Source organism: Symphalangus syndactylus, chromosome 8 (genome assembly GCF_028878055.3).
Source record: "Symphalangus syndactylus isolate Jambi chromosome 8, NHGRI_mSymSyn1-v2.1_pri, whole genome shotgun sequence".
NCBI classification, from domain to species: Eukaryota; Metazoa; Chordata; class Mammalia; order Primates; family Hylobatidae; genus Symphalangus; species Symphalangus syndactylus.
In genome coordinates this window covers 26325324-26347923 of record NC_072430.2, presented here as the reverse complement: position 1 = coordinate 26347923, position 22600 = coordinate 26325324, and the positions used below count along the sequence as shown (strand labels likewise).

Genomic DNA, 22600 nt, shown 5'->3' with positions numbered 1-22600 from the left:
GGAATGGATTTGTTCCAGAATCACGGATTAAACTCCTACTGGGTACAGAAGGGATGGTACTTTGAATTGTATGAAATAAGCTGTGACTGAGGCAACATAAGTGGAGACCCTGGCTGAAGGGGCTGATTTACCAGGTAGAAATCAGGCCTGGAATAAGCAGTAGCAAACCTAAATATTGTAACCCAGGGAAGCCTACAAATAGGAACTGGTCATTCAGAATGTTTCAGTGTCCTAGGAAATAGAATGAGCTACTTAGACAGTTACAGAAGCACAGAACTTTCCAGCTATAAATGATCCAACAGAATCTGGTCCATTATGACACAGAAGTGAAGAGCTTGCTCAAGCTCACAGGCCCAGTGAGAGAGTGAGCTGGGAGCTTTCTACCATACTCTGTTACCTTCCTGGGTACACATAAGCTCTAAAACAGAAGTGTAACTCTAGAGGAAGGAACAAAATACGAATCCAAGAGCTCAGGTCTATGTTTTGCATCATTAATATGCAAATTACTTCATATATTTATAACATAAATTCTGTGTGTCCCAGTGATGACAGCTAATGAGATACTCATTACTGGTCCAAAACTGGAAAGAAAATCCGTTGGCCCAGGTGAAGAAGTCCAGTGAATGCGGGTAATGCCCTGGGCTGCGGAAAGAGATCAATGACGGGTAGAGAAATTCAATTCCCCCGTTAAGGTGCAAGAGGGTTTCTCCCGTGCAGGACCGAGGCCCTCTGGTGGAGGAACGGAGGAAGTATCCGCCCCAAAAGAGGCCAGGCAGGATGAGGCAACACCAGCCACTGGGTGCGTATTCCCAATTAAGCCTTTGAAGCAAATACAAGTTTTTCGCAAACTGTTTCCAGTTTATTCCTGGAGAGAGTTTAAGATTCAGAAGCAAATTCTTCCTCAAGCTGGGAAGCATCTGCTTGTAAACAAAGAAGCCACAGTAACCACAGAGCTGAGGCGGCCTGAAGCTACAGCCCACTGCAATGAATGCGGCACCCAGAAGGGTCCCCGCCCCACCACAGATCAATCGGACAGCAAGAAGAGGTGAAACAGGCACATCTTAAAGTGCCCAAATGCAAAAACATGAGTCCCAAGAAATCCTGCCATCCAAACATGTTTAAATCACACAATTTTATTCAACTAATCGCTTCCACTGTTGCCATGAGAGCAGAAAGAGAAAAACGTTCGAGTACATGGATAATCAGGACAAAAAAAAGAGGAAGTTAACTTGCAAGAATTCTATTCCAAATGCTATGAGATAACCCAATTTGAGAGAGGCAAACAAAACCCACACGATGGCCTTCATATCTCCAAACTGTTAGTTAATTCTTAAAATGTTGAGATCAATCAAGTATCTAAGAAGGAACTGTTGCTTAAAACTCCACTTCAAAATGAAGATAAGAGAGCCAAGGAATCTCCCAATCTCCCTGTTTTGAGGGTTTCCACAAATCCCTGACATTAGGTCATTTATTCCATTTCAACACCCTTGCCTGAGAGAGTGCAATGATGTCAGAATTCATTATGGTAAACTATTCTCAAAACAAATGTTCCTGCCAGCATTCGCGCAGCGGGCACTCTGGCAAGCTTTCAGAACTTGGGGTTCATCTCCTGCACTTTACTTCACAAGCTTCCTGAGCTGGGTGCATTTCCTTCCACATGGAATGGTTCCCAACAGCTAGGCTGGGACCAAGGAGGAAAGGGCCTGCAGGTCCGCGGAGCGCCAGCTGCTCGTTCTGCCTGACAGGCAAAGCTCTGCTTCCGCTCACCAACATGACTGTCCTCAGCCCATTATGGAGAGCTCAGGCCAGAGTCCCACAGCCTTGCTCTCATTCAAATCCTTGTTTTCCCACTGGCAGGAAAGCCTACCACTTTTCATGGGGACATAGTCTACGCTTCCCTTGACCTACTTCCATCTTTTCTTCTCTCCTATCTTTTCTGTCTGGTTTTATCCTCCTCCTGCTGAACCTCCTTCCAGGGCTTGTCTGCTGACTCGCCAGCATTCGACCCTCCCTCTCTACCCTCTATCTTGGCAATAGGTTCCAGTTCCCCCTTGGGCCACATGGCAGCACCTTTCCAGGCTCTGAAATGTACATTCTAATGTACAAGCTTATCGCACCTGGTTTCGTCCTGTTCTATGACTCTGAACAACATTCTCGGCTCTTTAATATTGCCATCTGTCCCTCTGTAATCAAACCAAGGAGGAAATGTAAATGGGAAGAAAGCCAGAGCTCCAGAATCAAAATGGAAAACCAAGGCTAGAGAATCATTTCAGCCTGTGACGAGTGGCTACTTCAATAACAAGCTCAATACATTTTTGTTGTGTTGTTATTTCTCCTTTTATTTCTTGGGAGTAGGATGGGAAAAGACAATTCTTCCCTTTAACTTGTCCTTCCAAATTATCTTCAGACCTCAAAATCTGACGCAGGCACCAATACACATAAATTCAATATCAACTGTCATTGTCGTGGAAACTCAAAGTAGTGGTGTGAATAAAAGACCGGGTCAATTTCCTGGGTAATGAGGAAAAGGTGGCCTGCTACAGTCTATTCAATATTTTTTTCTCTTATGTGGCTGAGAATTTTATAATTAAAGATCAAACGCAATAAGTCAACCCAGTAGATCTCAAAGAGCAAAGAAACTGTCTGCCTTTCTCCATGTTTTCTTCTCACCAAGCAGCACTCCTGAAACGCTGAAGCAGTACGTTACTTCCACAGTGACTGAGCAATGTTTCACCGCAGAGGCCAGGTTGGTCCCTGAGGACACATCGTTGAGGAGGGGACACCATCCCTGCCTCAGGGAGCTTAGATGGCTTCACATCCCCACAAAAATGTAAGTGCCTCCAAGACAGAGGCCTTGGCTTTATTCACTGACATAACCCAAGGCCTCTGACACAGAGCCTGGCATACAGGAAGCACCCAATTAATATTTGTTGAATGAAAAAGAACCATCATGAGCCAAATGAACCAAGACCATGAGGGGATACATTTCCTACTGGTTTCTTATCTCCTTCTTTCTCACTGAACACAGTCCAGCGGGCAGCAAAGCACCACGCTCTCCTAACTAGAATAGCCTAGTATGCCCTCGGGGGCTTTCCTTGTAGCTTGGAGACCTGGCGGAGCAGTACTCCTACACCAGTGACATGCCCAGCCTAACAGCTTCTAGAGGGCTACATGGATAATGGAGATTTTGAGGTTTTTTAAAGAAAAGTTCCAGGCATTTCAGGGAAACTTTCCTGCCCTTGTACCTTCACACATGCTCCTCTGTCTGCAGGGTCAAGACCCAGGGCCGAGGCCAGCCTAGATAGCACTTTCTACCTTTCCATACTGATTTTCATTTGAGTTTATATCTGTTCACCAACCAAACTGCAATCATTGTGAAAGCAAAGGCCCCCTGTGTACCCACCACTCCTTGTCTCAACTGCCTCACAGGGCCAGCCAGTACCCGTGACGTTTAACAAGCTGGGCACCCCCAAAAGAAAGAAAAGAGTGAGCACTATCATATTCCCAGACTCCTTTCCCCAACTCCTTGCTGAAAAGAGTTATCTTAGTTACAAAGGGGACAACTAAAGCAGGTACTTGGTATATCACAAGATACATCCCATCATCATATACGTATACCTTATGGTATGTATCTGCTTTTCCGGAGCTGCAAGTGTTGACAAAGACAATGTCATTCTGGATATTGTCAGCACTTACAACTCTGGAAAAGCAGATACATACCATGCATCTTCTAGGTCCATCACTTTTAGTTCTCAGGCTTGAGAATTTATGTAACCCTTAGCATCATCTATCTTGAAAAAGTCTGAAATCAAAACCAGATACCCAGATCTGGAAAGTGGGAGAAGAACAGATACCCTTCACAGTCCAAAAGGACACTGTGGCCGGCTGTCAGGGAGCTGTTTTTCCCAGAATGGAGTCCAGCTTCCCCCTCTGTACACACTCTCCTCCTCATATCCAATGACACGCATTTGTGAAGACAGATGGCTTGCTGCAGTCAGGGGCCAGGGATCAAACCCACAACCTTGGCCTCGTTAGCGAAGGGCTCTCTCTTACCCACGGAGCAAGCCAGCTGCAGCCTGGATATAGTGACAGAGGGTGTGACAGCCATCCACGCCGGGATGAGAACAAGCAGGCGAGGCTTCCCGATGTCTCATCTCAAACCTAATGAGAGCTGTACTGGGCTTAACAACATTTTTTGGACTACCTCAGCAATCGAGGCTTCCTCGTGACAAAAGCAGAGTCAATTATACATTTGGTCAGCCAGCCAGGCGGCACACAGTACAGGGAGTAGGGACTACGGCCCAGGCAGTATAGGTGGCACCAGACACATAAAGTCAAAGAAGTCACAGAGAGTGGCTTCTTGGAGTTCATACTTCATGGGCCAGGACAGGAACACATAAACAAGTCCTTCCAACAGGCGTGCACAAGGCCTATGAATGAAAGGTCGCCAGACTGCTCTGACAGCCCAGCCAGAAGAGCAACTCGCCTGCCCTTCATCTGTCCCCTCCACTCCCCTAAGCTCCGAGTCTCTGAGAAACACGAAGTGTAGAAAGGCTTGCCCCATCTCACATCCTTCCCTTCAACCTCTGGGGATGAGTCAAAGAATATCAGTACTCATTCCAAAAGAAACATATATATATACACACACAAATATATATTTCTCTCTCCATATATATCTGTGTGTGTGTGTGTGTATATATGTGTATATATATATATGTCTATGTGTGTGTGCATATATATATATATATATATATAGAGAGAGAGAGAGAGAGAGAGAACACCCATACTTGCTATGCACTAAAAAGTGAGGCACAGTGAACGCAATGGTAAGACAGTCAGCAGACGTTGAGTCCTCATGAACTTGTATTTTAATGATGTTCAGTTTAACCCTAACGGTATCCAAACACACTTGGACTCCTCAACCTAACAATAGTTAAAACAAACCAACCAGAACTTATCTATCATATAAGGATTGTCTTTCAAAGTGTTGTCCTTCAATACTTAAAACAAACCAATCCGAACTTATCTATCATATAAGGATTGTCCTTCACCGGGGAATCCATATGCTTATCTATATACCTGAACATAAAGAGACAAAATAGAGTCGTGGTTACAGACCCTGGAGCCACACAGCATGAGTTCAAGTCCAAGCTTTGCCATTTATTAATTGTTGACCTTGGGCAAGTGCCTGTGCCACAGTTTCCTTATAAAATGGAAATAACAACTGTACCCACCTCATTTAACCATACCCACCTCACTGTTGTAAGAATTAAACTAGTCAGTAACAACGGTACCCACCTCATTGATTTGTTGTAAGAATTAAACCAGTCAATACATGTAGGAAGTGCTTTTTAAGTATTTGCCATTATTACTTCTGTTAGCCTCAAAACTTTACCATTGTTTTAAAAAAAAAAACTTTTGGAATTCTGGAATCTGTTTTCCAGTCAATTTATAGCATATGAAAATCTGCTTTACTTCTTTGAAGTCATTTAATTTTGAAGGAAAAAATATATTCCCCAGTTTGATTCACTGATCCTCTTTGCTGTTTACAGAAAGTCTACCACGTCCCAGGAACTCCCTACGTAATTCCCAGGTCTGGCTCACAATGACAAAAGACAACAAACCATGCAAGGTAAGAACAGTAAAAAACTTTCTCTGGGGCCTTGTGGTCACCCTCCTGGGAAATGATGCGACATCTCCTAAGAGTGCTGGTGCCCCTGACGGGGGCAGGGGAACAGTCTCCAGCCACGGCTTTGGGGCAGGGCACAGACAGATGACCACGTCTGGCAGGTGTGTATCCTGATTGCTCCATCACACTTAGCACAGTGAGCATGTGGGGACTGTTCTGAGTTCATCAAGAATGGCCAGATCACACTAAAAAATGTGAACTCAAAAGTGAACCACCGAAGCTTTATAAGCCCACAACACAAAGCTGGAGAGGAAAGCTCGCCACTTCCACTGGGGAAGTGTCTGCTCCAGACCAGGCCGAAGCTGGAAGACAAGCATGAGGGCGGGGTCCCCGTCAGCCTGCTTCATAAAACGGGGCTCAATTAGCTGCACAGGACACTGATGGGCACAGGCCAACAATATTCATTTTTAACAGTCCAGAAAGGTGCAGAAAAAAGACAATCTGGAAGGTAGAAATGTCCTGCTAACAAAATGACTTCATTCATCAATTCTGAGTGGCAAAATCACATAGGAAAAGAACTTCTGGCCACCCTGTCCCTCCATTCAACTGGGCTATGGAGATGAAAAAAAGGCAGAAAGGATGTCAAGGGGAGGAAAGTCCCTTCAAATGCACCACAAGCACTTGAGCTGGAAGTTCGAGTGTGAGGATAAGAGTGCAACGTTCACTTCCATTCAATTGACAGGAGAACTGCGTTTCCAACACAACTCTGGGGGCCACATTTCAAAGCTAGGACAGTGAGAAAAAATCCAAGGGGATCATTTGAAAGAAAGGAAAAAAAAAAAAAAAAAGACCATTAAATGTGCAGGGGTCAGCAGCCCAAATGGCTCCAGAAGCCGAGCAGGTAGCAGAGGTGGGTGAAGACAGACTGTGGGGCGACAGGCCTTGCAAGCCTGCAGGCCTCCAATTCAAAACCATAACATAGAAACTCAACAGCGAAGGGAGGCTCTTTGCCATTAAATTGGTAAATAAAAGCCTCTAATATTTTTCTTGGGGAAACAAAGCAATGCTGCTCGGTTTCAGGCAGCACGGTGCCGACGGGATTGTCACACATTCTCAGGAGTGGGGCTAGATAACCCACTTGGGCCTGGGAAAGGCAAATCTGCTGGGGCGAGAAGACAAAAAGGGCAACGGTTGAGGAGGTTCATGACAAGAAGGACCGGAAGCGAGCATGGAATGTGAGCCATTTGGGAACATGGCAAGGGGAACAAGTACCAGATGCCAGGCATGCACTGAGATGGGGAAGGACTGGCCAACAGGCTTCACCTTGTCTCTTCCTCATCTGCAAAATAGGACTAACACCTACTTGCCATACTGAATGAGATGGCACCTGGAAAGCTTCTGGCTCCATGCTCAAAAACACGTGAATCCCCCGCCTTTCCCCAACCAGCTGCTACTTCCCACCATCCGGCCCTTCATTCCACATACAAACATTTACTGGCTAAAAGCCAAAAGCAGCCACTGGTGTGATTGTGAACCTTTGGTTTAATAGAAAACAGTGCAGAATCAGAACTGGTTTCTATGATGTACCACACCAAACTCTTCTTCTCAATTGTAGCTTTATACATGAGGAAACAGAGGCTTAGAAATAACAGGGAGCATGCCCATGATCACACAGCCCACAGCAGAAGAGCTGGGACTTGAACTCAGGCCCTATCTGATGCCAGTGCTAAGGAAAGGTGAAGATGATCCCTGTCGTGCAGAAGCCTGCAGTCAAACTGGAAAATGCGACTACCTCCTATGACACAAAACAAAGGCATCCCAGGGACAGGAGAGCAGCCCGGGAAGGCTCCCAGCGGCACAGGCCAGCTGAAGTCTCTGAACCTAGTAGACACATTTGGCTGCAAAGAAGGGGATGGGAAACCACTGGGAGTGGGTGACAAAGGGATAGCAGAGAATTTATGCTGAGGCATCTGAGCTTCACAGCAGACACAAGACTCAGAAGAAAGATGGTGTCGGGGAAAAAGACTAACATTGATAAGATGGCGACAACACAGAAGACGCTCTGACCACAAGTCAACCTTCTGAAGTCAATTCTTTCATTGCACAGTACCTCATTTATTCAGCTTTCCCAGTCAGAGTTCACACTCACTCACTCTGACGGGAAGCTCAGGTTTACCTTGGCTCTATCTACAGAAAAAAAAAAAGCTTTGCTAAGCACATCAGCAGAGCAAACATGATCTGTGAGGAGAATATTTAATTTGCTCAGGGGAATAAGCTATTTTCAAGCCCCTCTAAGCCATACAGAGGAGCTGCCATTTACTAATAAACCACTGACACAGTAATTAAAATTACTGCACTCTCTCATCAAGAAAGTCCCCACAAGAGACTGGTCTTCTTCAGGACAGAGACTGGGTCCCTCCCACTAGAATGGAGTAAGATCCAGCTGCACACCTACTCATGTAGCTGTTGTGAGGATGAAAGGGCACAGTCACTGCCCAGGTATCGGGGAACCTGCCCCAATATTCACGTAGGTTCTTTTCTATTTTCCCTAAGCATCGGCTGGCTTGAGAAATAAAGGGACAGAGTACAAAAGAGAGAAATTTTAAAGCTGGGCGTTCGGGGGAGACATCACATGAAGGTAGGTTCCGTGATGCCCCACAAGCCTCAAAAACCAGCAAGTTTTCATTAGGGATTTTCAAAAGGGGAGGGAGTGTGCGAATAGGTGTGGGTCACAGACATCAAGTACTTTACAAGGTAATAGAATATCACAAGGCAAGTGAAGGCAGGGCGAGATCACAGGATCACAGGATCACAGGACCACAGGACCACAGGACGGAGGCAAAATTAAAATTGCTAATGAAGTTTTGGGCACCATTGTGATTGATAACATCTTATCAGGAGACAGGGTTTTGAGATCAACCGGTCTGACCAAAATTTCTTAGGTGGGAACTTCCTCTTCCTAATAAGCCTGAGAGCGCTATGGGAGACTGGGGTCTATTTCACCCCTGCAGTCTCAACCATAAAAGACAGGTGCACCTGGGGGGGCCATTCATAGGCCTATACCTCCAGGCACGTATTCTCTTTCTCAGGGATGTTCCTTGCTGAGAAAAAGAATTCAGTGATATTTCTCCCACTTGCTTTTGAAAGAAGAGAAATATGGCTCTGTTCTGCCTGGCTCACTGGTGGTCAGAGTTTAAGGCTATCTCTCTTATTCCCTGAACAATTGCTGTTATCCTGTTCTTTTTTCAAGGTGCCCAGATTTCATACTGCTCAAATACACATGCTGTACAATTTGTGCAGTTAATGCAATTATTACAGGGTCCGGAGGCAACATATATCCTCCTCAGCTGACAGGATTAAGAGATTAAAGTAAAGACAGGCATAGGAAATCACAAGGGTATTGACTGGGGAAGTGATAAGTGTCCATGAAATCTTTACAATTTATGTTTAGAGATTGCAGTAAAGACAGGCATATGAAATTACAAAAGTATTAATTTGGGGAACTAATACATGTCCATGAAATCTTCACAATCCACGTTCTTCTGCCATGGCTTCAGCCGGTCCCTCCGTTTGGGGTCCCTGACTTCCCACAACACCCGGGAAAGCTCAGCCATCATCTTCTTCTGAGATACCACTAACTGGTTCCATGCCATTCCCCAACTCATTATTCCAGATGATCTGCCAGCCAACCTAGTGACACAGGCAGGAATTCGTTACTCACAACTGATAAGGAGGGAAACTGAGTCCCAGAGAGAGAAGAAGGGAGTCTGGCCCAACAGCTCTAGGAGGGACTAAGCCAGGACCTGACTCCCAGCCTCTGGGTTCCCAGGGCAGGGATTCCCTCCCCTGCCCTCTGCTGGGTACTGTTCTAGCCCATATTTCATTGATCCCCTCAATTCTTTCTTAATATTTTATTCGATAAAATATAGATACAGAAAGCCACATAAAACAATTATATGGCATAGGGGACTATTAGAAGGCACACACCATGTAACCACTACCAAAAAAAATAAAGATACTGCCATTCACCTCATCCCAATGAACAGCCCCCTCCATCTAAAAGTAACAACTACCCTGACTTTTCTGGTTAATTGCTTCATTACTCATATAGGCATCCCTACACTATAGCCTTGTCCACTTTTCTTCACTTGATGATTCTTTAAAATCACTCTTGCTTTACATCTTCCCCCCCTACCTCTTTTTCTTACAACTTATCTGCTAGAGAAAACCTGAACTGTTCGGCCTGTAGAGTTTCCCACTGGCTAGAAAACTGCACACTCATGCTACAGTTCAATACATGCCTCTGCTCTCTGTATTTCCTGCAATTTGGCAGCTGGATCTGGAGGCTTGATCAATTCAGGGTCGATCCCTTTGGCAAGACTTCAACAGTGTTGTGCTCTTGTTCTGACATTAGGAGCCCTTGATATTCAACACTTATAGCATCAATCTCCTGGGAGTTACTAAGTGGTGACATTCTAATTCTCCCACTGCATTTTCATTTATTAGCTGGAATACTTTTTTTTTTTTATTTTTTGAGGCGGAGTCTCGCTCTGTCGCCCAGGCTGGAGTGCAGTGGCACGATCTCAGCTCACTGCAAGCTCTGCCTCCCCGGTTCATGCCATTCTCCTGCCTCAGCCTCCCGAGTAGCTGGGACTACAGGCACCTGCCACCACACCCGGCTAATTTTTTTGTATTTTTAGTAGAGACGGGGTTTCACTGTGTTAGCCAAGATGGTCTCGATCTCCTGACCTCGTGATCCACCTGCCTCGGCCTCCCAAAGTGCTGGGATTACAGGTGTGAGCCACCACTCCTGGCCCTGGAATAATTTTTATAAGATGTTTCATCTAATATTTGGTTTTCCAGTGGCTTAGTACACATAGTAAAATGTTTTATGTTTTCCATTTATTTGCTTAGTTTTCAAAATACTGAATTAGAACTCACAAACTTAAGCTTATTTGATTAGTCTATTGCAATTTTTACCCTTCTTGAAATTCAAACTATCCTATATTTTACCCAAGTCCTTTTAAAATGACCTAGGAATCTTTGATAGCTTCTTTGCTACATGGACGTAGGTAAAGGTGTTCCAGGCTCATCTTACACATTTCCTGCTCCAGAACTGGCATGAGGTTTCTTTTATTGAAATCTGATATTTCAAGATCAAAATCTAGGAGCTAGGGATGTTCACTGCTAATGGGTCGGTCACCTTAGCCAGAACTTCTCTCTCTCTCACATATAAACACATACACACATACATGTATATATGTATGTATATGCACATGCATATACACACACACAGACACAAATACCTCAGATTTCAAACTATTTACAATTTGATTATTCAAATTCAGGACTACAGTTTTTCCTAGACTACTCCTATCTTAAATCTGTTTTTTCCTTTCTTCCATAGCAAGAATATTCATTCTCAAGGACACAGGGGATGATGGAATTAGAACATTCCATAACTATTCAGTTGCTTTATTCCATGTTATATGAGAAGTTTCAGAATAATACTAATAATACCACCATCAATTATTATCATTATCTTTTATCAGTGATCTTTGATAATACCATAATTGTTTGGGGGTGCTACGAACCATGCCCACCTAAGATGGCAAACTTGATCAATAAATGTTGTATATGTGCCCCCACTGACCAGCCATTTCCCCATCTCTCTCCCTTTCCTTGGTCTTCCCTATTCCCTGAGACACAATATTGAAATGAGGCCAATTAATAACCCTACAATGGCCTTTAAAGTTCAAGTGAAAGGAAGAGTTGCACATCTCTTACTTTAAATCAAAAGCTGGAAATAACTAAGATTAGTGAGGAAGGTCTGCCAAAAGTCAAGATGGGCTGAAAGTGGGGCCTTTTGTACCAAACACTTAGTCAAGTTGAAAATGCAAATGAAGACTGCTTGAAGAAAATTAAAAGTGCCTACTCCAGTCAACAAACAAATGATAAAAATAATTTTTTTAAAAAAGCAAAAGAGCCTTATTGCTGATAGGGGAAAAGTTTGCATGGTCTGGATAGAAGATTAAACCAGCCTCAACATTCCCTTAAACCAAAGCCTAATCTAGAGCAAGGCCCTAATTCTCTTCAATTCTTTGAAGGCTGAGAGAGGTGAAGAAGATGCAGAGGAAAAGTTTGAACCTGGCAGAGGCTGGTTTATGAGGTTTAAGGAAAGAATCTGTTTCTATAATATAAAAGTAGAGGGTGGCCAGGTGTGGTGGCTCACGCCTGTAATCCCAGCACTTTGGGAGGCCGAGGTGGGCGGATCACGAGGTTAGGAGCTCGAGACCAGCCTGGCCAACATAGTGAAACCCCGTATTTACTAAAAATACAAAAAATTAGCCAGGCGTGGTGGTGGGTGCCTGTAATCCCAGCTACTCCAGAGGCTGAGGCAGGAGAATAGCTAGAACCTAGGAGGTGGAGGTTGCAGTGAGCCAAGGTCACACCACTGCACTCCAGCCCAGGCGACAGTGCGAGACTCCATCTCAAAAAAAAAAAAAAAAAAAAAAAGTGCAAGGTGAAGCAGCAAGTGCTGATATAGAAGCTACAGAAAGTTATCCAGAAGTTCTAGCTGAGATCATTAATGAAGGTGCCTATAGTAAACAACAGATTTTCAATGTAGATGAAACAGCCTTCTATTGAAAGAAAATGTTATCTACAACTTTCATAGCTACAGAGAAGTCAATGCCTGGCTACAAAGCTTCAAAGGACAGGCTGACTCTCTTGTAGGAGTTAATGCAACTGGTGACTTTGAGTCGAAACCAATGCTTATTTACCATTTTGAAAATCCTAGGGCCCTTAAGAATTATGCTAAATTGACTCTGCCTGTGCTCTGTAAAAGGAACAATAAAGCCTGGATGAAAGCACATCTGTTTACAGCATGGTTCACTGAATATTTTAAGCCCATTCTTCAGATCCACTCAGAAGAAAGGATTCCTTTCCAGATATTACTGCTCATTGACAATGTACCCGGTCACCCAAGAGCTCTGATGGAGATGTATAAGGAGATAAAAGTTGTTTTCATGCCTGCTAACACAACATCCATTCTGTAGCCCAAGGGTCAAGGAGTAATTCTGACTTACTGTTTACTATAGATAGTGATTCCTCTGATGGATCTGGGCAAAGCAAATTGAAAACCTCTGGAAAGGAATCTACAATGAACTCAAACAAATTTACAAGAAAAAAAACAACCCCATCAAAAAGTAGGCAAAGGATATGAACAGACACTTCTCAAAAGAAGACATTTATGCAGCCAAAAGACACATGAAAAAATGCTCATCATCACTGGCCATCAGAGAAATGCAAATCAAAACCACAATGAGATACCATCTCACACCAGTTAGAATGGCCATCATTAAAAAGTCAGGAAACAACAGGTGCTGGAGAGGATGTGGAGAAATAGGAACACTTTTACACTGTTGGTGGGACTGTAAACTAGTTCAACCATTGTGGAAGTCAGTGTGGCGATTCCTCAGGGATCTAGAACTAGAAATACCATTTGACCCAGCCATCCCATTACTGGGTATATACCCAAAGGATTATAAATCATGCTGCTATAAAGACACGTGCACACGTATGTTTACTGTGGCACTATTCACAATAGCAAAGACTTGGAACTAACCCAAATGTCCAACAATGATAGACTGGATTAAGAAAATGTGGCACATATACACCATGGAATACTATGCAGCCATAAAAAATGATGAGTTCATGTCCTTTGTAGGGACATGGATGAAGCTGGAAACCATCATTCTCAGCAAACTATCACAAGGACAAAAAACCAAATACTGCATGTTGTCGCTCATAGGTGGGAATTGAACAATGAGAACACATGGACACAGGAAGGGGAACATCACACACTGGGGACTGTTGTGGGGTGGAGGGAGTGGGGAGGGATAGCATTAGGAGATATACCTAATGCTAAATGACGAGTTAATGGGTGCAGCACACCAACATGGCACATGTATACATATGTAACAAACCTGCACGTTGTGCACATGTACCCTAAAACATAAAGTATAATAATAATAGTTTCTCAACCTGAAAAAAAGAATAATATTTATGAGCAATTACATAATTTATATCTTAAAGAGTAGTATTATTTTATAATGCTTTAGTCATGGCATAAGTCTAGCATAATATTAATTGACATCAACCCTTATTTATATATAGTTTATGTTTGAGGGCTCAAATCTAACCAGTGGCAAATCCAAATTTATGTAAAAATTAAATCTCTTCTAATGAGTGTAATTTCATGTGCATTTTTATAGTTTCTCTTTTATTAAAAAAAACCTTACGTGCCAGAAAAAAAAAAAAAAAGAAATTGTATTTTCGGGCTGCTAACTGTTAATATTTTGGATACACTTTTCTACTTGAAAAAAAAAAAAAGAAAACCTCTGGAAAGGATTCACCATTCTAGATACCACTAAGAACACTTGTGATTCATGGGAGGACGTCCAAATATCAAGAAGAACAGGAGCTTGGAATAAATTGATTCCAGCTCTCATGGATGACTTTGAGGGGTTCAAATCTTCAGTGGAGGAAGTAACTGCAGGCATGGTGATAATAGCAAGAGAACTAGAATTAGAAGTGAGGCCTGAAGATGTGACTGAACTGTGGCGATCTCACGATGAAACTTGAATGGATGAGGAATTGCTCTTACAGATGTACAAAGAAATAAGTTTCTTGAAATGGAATCTACTCCTGGTGAAGATTCTGTGAACATTGTTGAAATAACAACAAAGGATTCAGAATAGTATATCAACTTAGTTGACAAGACAGCAGTAGGGTTTGAGAGGATTGATTCCAATTTTGAAAAAGTTCTACTGTGGGTAAAATGCTATGAAACAGCATTGCATGCTACAGAGAAATCTTTTATGAAAGGAAGAGTCCATCAGTGTGGTACACTTCACTGTTGTCTTATTTTAAGAAATTGCCACAGCCACCCCAAACTTCAGCAACCACCAGCCCATCAGTCAGCAGCTATTAACATCAAGGCAAAACCCTCTACCAGCAAAAAGATATGACTTGCTGAACGCTCAGATGACTGTTGGCATTTTTTAGCAATAAAGTATTTTTTAACTAAGGTATGTACCTTTTTCTGGACATAATGTTACTGCATACTTAACAGACTACAGTATAGTGTAAATATAACTTTTATATGTGCTGGGAAATAAAAAAATTCATGTGACTTGCTTTATTGACATTATTGTATGGTCTGAAACCAAACCTACAATATCTCTGAGGTATGGCTGTATTCAAACTTGTGAAGAAAAAACAAAAACAACACCACCTTGTCAATCAAGAATTCTATATCCAGTAAAACTATCCTCCAAAAATGAGGAAAAAATAAAAACATTCCCACCTAAGCAAAAAGTGAGAGAATTCATTGTTAGTAGACCTGCCCAATACAAAATTTTAGGGAAGCCTTCACATGACAAGCAAATTATACCAGAGGGTCATAGGAATATATAGGAATAAACTAATAAAAGCACCAGAAATGTAAATATGTGGGTAAATATAAAAGACCATATAAATATTGTTTTATCTTTTCTTTTTTAAATTTCTGTAAAAAATAACATTGTGTAAAGAGAAAATTAATATATTACATTGTTTTTATAACACAAAGAAGACAGGGGGAAATGAAGCTATATTGGAGCAAAGTTGCTAATACTGAAATTAAGTCAATACTAACTTGAAGTTGACTGTGATAGTTTAAAGATATATATTATAATCCATAGAGAAAACAGAATTATTTTATTTTTCCCGATGGAGTCTCGCTCTGTCGCCCAGGCTGGAGAGCAGTGGTGTGATAGAAGCTCACCGCAACTTCTGCCTCTCAGGTTCAAGCAATTCTCATGCCTCAGCCCCCGAAGTAGCTGGGATTACAGGTGTCTGCCACCATGCCCAGCTAATTTTTGTATTTTTAGTGAAGACGGGGTTTTGCCATGTTGGCCAGGCTCGTCTCAAACTTCTGGCCTCAGGTGATCCACCCGCCTTTGCCTCCCAAAGTGCTGGGATTACAGGCGTAAGCTGCTGTGCCCAGCTGAAAACAGAAAATTTTTTTCCAAAAAAATGCGGTTAAAAATCAACAGAGGAATTTAAATGGTATACTAAAAAAGTATTTTTTAACAACCATTAAAAAGGGAAGAAAGGAGGAATGAAGAATCAAAAAAGACATGAGACATACAGAAACAAAGGGCAAAAATAGTAGGTGTAAATCCAATCATATCAATAGTTACATTAAATGTGTATGACTACACATTCCATTCAAAAGGCAAAAAGGTTTATACTAGATAAAAAAAACCAAGATCCACCCATATGCTATGTATAAGAGATAGAGACACTTTAATTCAAAGACACAAATAGGTTGAAAATAAAAGGACAAAAAAATGTATTATGTAAACAGTAACCATAAGAGAAATAGTGTGGCTATATTAATATCAGGTAAGACAGACTTTAAATCAAGGAATATTACTAGAGACAAGAGGCATCTATTAAAAACCTACAGCTATTTCTAAAGCCTTTCAGCTGGGATTAGTTGCCGGGCTGGGCCATCAGGAATTTGCGCGTCCATCTCGGGGAGACCTCGCCTTCAGAGATGACAGCATTCGGCCCCAGGAGGAGCCTGCAATTCGGCCTCGGTCTTCCCAGCGTGTGCCGCCCATGGGGATACAGCACAGTAAGGAGCTAAACAGAATCTGCTGCCTGAATGGGGGAACCTGCATGCTGGAGTCCTTTTGTGCCTGGCCCCCCTCCTACGGACAGAACTGTGAGCACAATGTGCGCAAAGAGAACTGCCGGTCTGTGCCCCATGACACCTGGCTGCCCAAGAAGTGTTCCCTGTGTAAATGCTGGCACGGCCAGCTCCGCTGCTTTCCTCAGGCATTTCTACCCGGCTGTGATGGCCTTGTGATGGATGAGCACCTCGTGACTTCCAGGACTCCAGAACTACCACCGTCTGCACGTACTACCACTTTTATGCTAGCTGGCATCTGCCTTTCTATACAAAGCTACTATTAATTGACATTGATCTATTTCCAGAAATACAATTTTAGATACCATGCAAATTTCATGACCAGTAAAGGCTGCTGCTACAATGTCCTAACTGAAAGATGATCATTTGTTAGTCGCCTTAAAATAATGAATACATTTCCAAAATGGCTTCTAACATTTCCTTACAGAACTAACTACTTCTTATCTCTTTGCCCTGCCCTCTCCCAAAAAACTACTTCTTTTTTCAAAAGAAAGTCGGTCATATCTCCATTGTGCCCAAGTCCAATGTTTCTTTTTTTTTTTTTTTTTTTTTTTTGAGACGGAGTCTTGCTCCGTCACCCAGGCTGGAGTGCAATGACGCGATCTCGGTTCACTGCAACCTCCGCATCCCAGGTTCAAGCAACTCTCCTGCCTCAGCCTCCCAAGTAGCTGGGATTACAGGCATATGTCACCACACCCAGCTAATTCTTTTGTATTTTTAGTAGAGACGGGGTTTCACCATATTAGCCAGGCTGGTTTCGAACTCCTGACCTTATGATCCACCCGCCTCGGCCTCTCAAAGCGCTGGGATTACACACGTGAGCAACTGCACAAGGCCTGGTGTTTCTTGATACATGTAATTCTACCAAGGTCTTCTTAATATGTTCTTTTAAATGATTGAATTATATCTTCGGATTATTCAAGACTAATTCTAATGTGGACCTTAGAATACAGTTTTGAGTAGAGTTGATCAAAATCAATTAAAATAGTCTCTTTAAAAGGAAAGAAAGCCTCTTTAAGGGGAGGAACAAGAGTGCTGAAGGAATGGAAGTCCATCTGCAAGTGTGCAGGGAGACTGAGTAGGAAAGAGGAAGCACATAGAGGAGAGAGGTTGGAAAACATAAAATGGGTTACTTGATTGGTGATTAGCTGGTGGTAGAGAAGCAAGTAAAAAGGCTAAATGGAAGGGCAAGTTTCCATCATCTATAGAAAGCTATATAAGACAAGGACTCCCCTTTCTTTTCCCAAAGGCATTGTAAAAGAATGAAGTCTCCTTAGAAAAAAAATTATACCTCAATATCCCCAACAAGATTTCTTAATAAATTGTGTTTCCTCCAAGCTATGCAATTATTTTAACTGTTGTAGAAGAGAAAGTGTTCACAATATATTTAGTTGTAAACCAAGTGATCAAACTACATATTGTAAAGCCCATTTTTAAAATACATTGTATATATGTGTATGCACAGTAAAAGTGGAAACTATATTGACCTAAAAAAAAAAAAAAAAAAACCTACAGCTAACATCATACTTAATGGTAAAAGACTGAATGCTTTCTAAGATCAGGAATACAATAAGGATGTCTGCTCTTGCCACTTTTATTCAACATTGTACTGGAGATTCTAGACAGTGCAATAAGGCAATAAATAGAAATAAAAGGGATCGAGATTGAACAGAAAGAAGTAAAATTGTTTATGTTCACAGATGACATGATCCTATAAGTAAAAATCCTAAGCAATCTATTACAAAATTATAAAAATTAATTCAAGAGATTAGTCAGTTTGCAGGATACAACATCCATATATAAAAATCAAAAGTTTTCAATAACAAAAAATAATTTGAAAATGAAATTAAGAAAGCAATTCACAATCACATGAAGTGAATGAAATACTTAGGAATGAATTTAACGGAAAATACAAAAGCTGAAAACTACAAAACATTTTTAAGAGAAATCAAAGAAGATCTAAATAAATGGAGAGGGGTTGGATTAGAAGATTTGCTACTGTGAATCTGGCAATTCCACCCAAATTGATCTAAAGATTCAGTACAATCTTTATCAAAATCCTGGCAGGCTTTTTTTTTTTTTTTTTTTGACAGAAATTGGCAAGCTGATTCTAAATTTTATGGGGGAATGTCAAAGCCTGAAAATAGCCAAAATAATTTTTAAAAAGAACAAAGTTGGAGGACTTATACTACCTAATTTCAAAACTTACTATAAAGCTACTATATTCAAGACAGTATGGTATTGGCTTAAAGACAGACATGTAGATCAATGAAACAAAATAGAGACTCTAGAAACAAACCTTTATGTTTATGTTATTTTTTTACTAACGTGTCAATGCAATCCAATGTGAAAAGAACAGATTTTTCAACAACTAAATAAGAAGACAACAATCCAACTGAAAACAGGGCAAAAGTTTTGAACACACATTTCACCACAGAGGAATACTAAGAATACTTTTTTTTGATACAGAGTCTCATTCTGTCACCCAGGCTGGAGTACAGTAGAGTGATCTCGGCTCACTGCATCCTCCACCTCCCAGGTTCAAGCAATTCTTGTGCCTCAGCCTCCCGAGTAGCTGAGACTACAGCTGTGCACCACCATGCCCCGCTAATTTTTGCATTTTTAGTAGAGACGGGGTTTCACCATTTTGGCCAGGCTGGTCTTGAACTCCTGACCTCAGGTGATCCGCTCACCTCAGCCTCCCAAAGTGCAGGGATTACAGGCCTGAGCCACTGTGCCCAGCAAGAATACTCAGAAGCACATGAAAATCTGCTGAACTTCATTAATCATTAGGAAAATGTAAATTAATTAAAATCACAGTGGGATACTACTGCAAACTTACTAGAATGGCTCTAATTCAAAAAACTGACAATGCCAAGAGTTAAAGAGAAAAAAGCTGGAGCTCTCATACATTGCTGGCGGGAATGTAAAATGGTACCATTGGATGGTTTCCTAAAAAGTGAAATGTAATAATGACGACTCCACAATAAAAAGGAATGACCTGCTGATACATGCTACGATGGGAGTGAACCTCAACAACAGTATGCCAAGTGAAAGAAGTGAGACACAGGCCGGGCATGGTGGCTCATGTCTGTAATCCCAGCACTTCGGGAGGTGGAGGCAGGCAGATCACCTGAGGTCGGGAGTTCGAGACCAGCCTGACCAACATGGAGAAACCTCGTCTCTACTAAAAACACAAAAAAATTAGCTGAGCGTGGTGGCACATGCCTATAATCCCAGCTACTTGGGAGGCTGAAGCAGGAGAATCGCTTGAATCTGGGAGGCGGAGGTTGCAGTGAGCTGAGATCACGCCATCGCACTCCAGCCTGGGCAACAAGAGCGAAACTCCATCTCAAAAAAAAAAAAAAAAAAAGTGAGACACAATCATCTACGTATTCTATGATTACATTTATGCAAAATTTCTAGAAAAGGCAAATCTATAGACACAGAGCCACAGAGCTAAGTGGTTGCCTGGGGCTGGCAGTAGGAATTGACTGGAACAGGCACAAGGAAGTTTTCAGGCTAAAGGGAATGTTCTGAAACTGAATTGTGAAGATGACTGCACAGCTGTATAAATTTTTTTTTTCTTTTTTTTTGAGACAGTCTCACTCTTGTCGCCCAGGCTGGAGTGCAATGGTGCGATCTTGGCTCACTGCAACCTCCACCTCCTGGGTTCAAGAGATTCTCCTGCTTCAGCCTCTCGAGTACTTGGAATTACAGGCACCTGCCACCAAGCCTGGCTAATTTTTGTATTTTTAGTAGAGACGGGGTTTCACCATGCTAGCCAGGCTGGTCTTGAACCCCTGACCTCAGGTGATCCACCCACCTCAGCCTCCTAAAGTGCTGAGATTACAGGTGTGAGCCACCATGCTCGGCCTGTATACATTTATTAAAAACAACCAAATTACATAATTATTATAGGTTTTTTAAATACATAAATTATACACAAACAAAGCTGCTTTAAAAAAATACAGCAGCTTCCTTTATGACAATTCCTGGCTATCTCCCCCTCCCCGATTTTTACCTCTATTTTCTCATTCTTTCATCTCTTACATCACTTCTTGATCAATTTTCACTCTGCTCTCAGCAGTTTCTCTTGTAGCAGGGCCCAGTCCCAGAAGACAGCCCTAGTGAGTCAGTTTCAAGTCATCAGAAGGGCCTGACTGCTCTGGCCCCTTAGACCTTGCTGGGCAAAAATCCTCTCATTTTCAGCTGCTAATCTCAAATTGGCCAGACAAGCTTCCCAGTAAATACTTGATGGCTATTTTAGGGTCTCCTGTTCCCAGGCCCATCAGATGCCCTGTTGCATACAAATGCAAATAATATGCCAGCTGTGAGGCTGTTGGTAGTGTGTCCCCATCAGCTGGTATGTTGGGGCTCATGAGGATACTCTGCCACCTCGTCTAGCTCTAAATGTTGTTCCTGGGCTTTGGGTCCGCTCTCTAGTTGCTCTGTCTTTTTTTACGTGGATATAGGATAAGACCCAAAACTACTCTGCCACTGGTGCTTCCACCTTCCCAGATTTCTTAGCTGCCAATTCTTGCCTTTCTCTCTGTGGGAGCTGGCAAACCCTCTACTCTGTAGGGTTTGATTTATCCATTTATCAGACCCTTATATAGTACTTGCTATGTGTAATGATAATGTGTTCAAAGCATATTACAATTACTAACTCTCTAAATCAGCCTAATAATCCTATGAATCAGGTCCTATTATTATCCTCAGTTACAGATGAAGAAACTGAAACAGAGAGAAAGTGAAGGGACTTGCCGAGGTCACACTGCTAATCAACAGAAGATCAAGCATGTGAACTCAAGAGCAGGATCCAGAGTCAGTGCTGCACAATACTGCCTCTCACGAGCACGTAAAGTGTATCTGGCCTTGTAGATTCAGCACTCAACCATGACCCCCACCCCACCCACTTCTCCCAAGACCCGTGTCAGATGGTATGTTTTATCCCTCCTTCAAAGACCAAGTCCAAATGTTAATTCTTCTAAGAAACCTAATGAATTCACCCAAGTAGTTAACTATAATACTTCCGCCTTCCTCCTGTCCTTTCTCCTTCTCCCCCAGTACAGACCTTCATTATACTGCCTTTCACAGGGTGATATAATTATTTGTTGTGTTAAAGAAAAAATTATTCAATGAGACTTGTTAAGGCAGAGTAAGGAGGACTTTGTTCAGGACCATCACGATAAGCAGAGGGACCACTGCAACTGGGTCTTGCAGTGGGAGGGAGGGAGTGGCTAGACCCCAAGTACAGCCTAAACAGGTGAAGATTTACAGCCAAGAAGGAGGGTGGGGGTCAGTGGGTGGAAAATCACTAGGAGGAAACATGAGGAGTAGGAAAGATTCTGGCTAAACTGATCTAACAGGATTCTTGCTGAAGATGGGCCAGGGTGATCAGATAGCACCTGGGGGATGGTAGTGGCTGAGGAACCCAATCAGACACTGAAGATGATCAGGTATTAGAGAATGGGGGATTCTGGCTAAAATGACTTCACAGGTTCTTTTGCTAAAACTGGATTTTACATGGACGTATACAGATGGGCCTAGCAGAAGATTTCGAAGCATGACTAAAGTTTGGCCAAGCAAGGAATCTTTGTCTGTTGACGTCCTTGTCTTTCCCACAGCTCAAAGAATGCTTTCTGTTCATCTTATATCCCCAGAGCTTACCCAGTAGAATCTCAATAAACATTCATAGAATTGAGCAGGCAACAGTTTTTTTTTGTTGTTGTTTTTGTGTGTGTGTATGTGTGTTTAATTTACTAGCTCAAAATGTACTTGAAAGCAGCATAATTGCATCTTTTAAAAAGATCTGTAATTCAGGTTTTACTAAGCCTAGCTAATGAGTTTTTCTGGGTATTCTTCAGAAGAAATATAGCTTTAGATTCTTCCTGGTATTTTAACTGCTTATTTCCAGGATGCAGGGATCACTGCTTCTGTTGCTAATTTGCCAGGGAGATTCAGAGGAGAACCAGCTACCACAACCATCAGTCAGCCAGAACAGAGAGACAGAAGATGCAAATTATGCCAGGGGGAGGCAGAAGGAGGAAGAGCTAGCAGAAAAAAAGATACAGCGTGTCCACGCCAAACCTGGAGAACCATCACCAGAAGGCATTCATAAATAAAAAGTAAAAATTCAAAGCCAAAATACAGAGGAAGGTGGAAAAAACAAATGTCAATTAAGAAATAATCCGGCCAGGTGCGGT

The 22600-nt window shown here is 42.2% G+C and overlaps 2 protein-coding genes and 1 long non-coding RNA gene across 6 annotated transcripts in view; 2 read left to right on the top strand and 1 right to left on the bottom strand.

The window, feature by feature from the left end:
* The window catches only part of TTC7B (tetratricopeptide repeat domain 7B), a 278705-nt gene that overhangs the window by 157353 nt on the left and 98752 nt on the right, over positions 1-22600 (bottom strand). The gene's annotated exons all lie outside the window — the stretch shown is intronic.
* On the top strand, positions 298-22542 carry LOC134737438 (uncharacterized). Its single transcript, XR_010122337.1, has 5 exons — positions 298-629; positions 718-2830; positions 5553-5632; positions 8183-8267; positions 22349-22542. It is a non-coding gene; the product is annotated as an uncharacterized lncRNA (long non-coding RNA).
* LOC129487304 (putative protein CRIPTO3) lies at positions 10692-16993 on the top strand. The gene is made up of 2 exons (XM_055287899.2): positions 10692-10701; positions 16146-16993. Exons 1-2 carry the CDS (start codon positions 10692-10694, stop codon positions 16655-16657), a joined length of 522 nt encoding a protein of 173 aa, XP_055143874.1. The 3' UTR covers positions 16658-16993.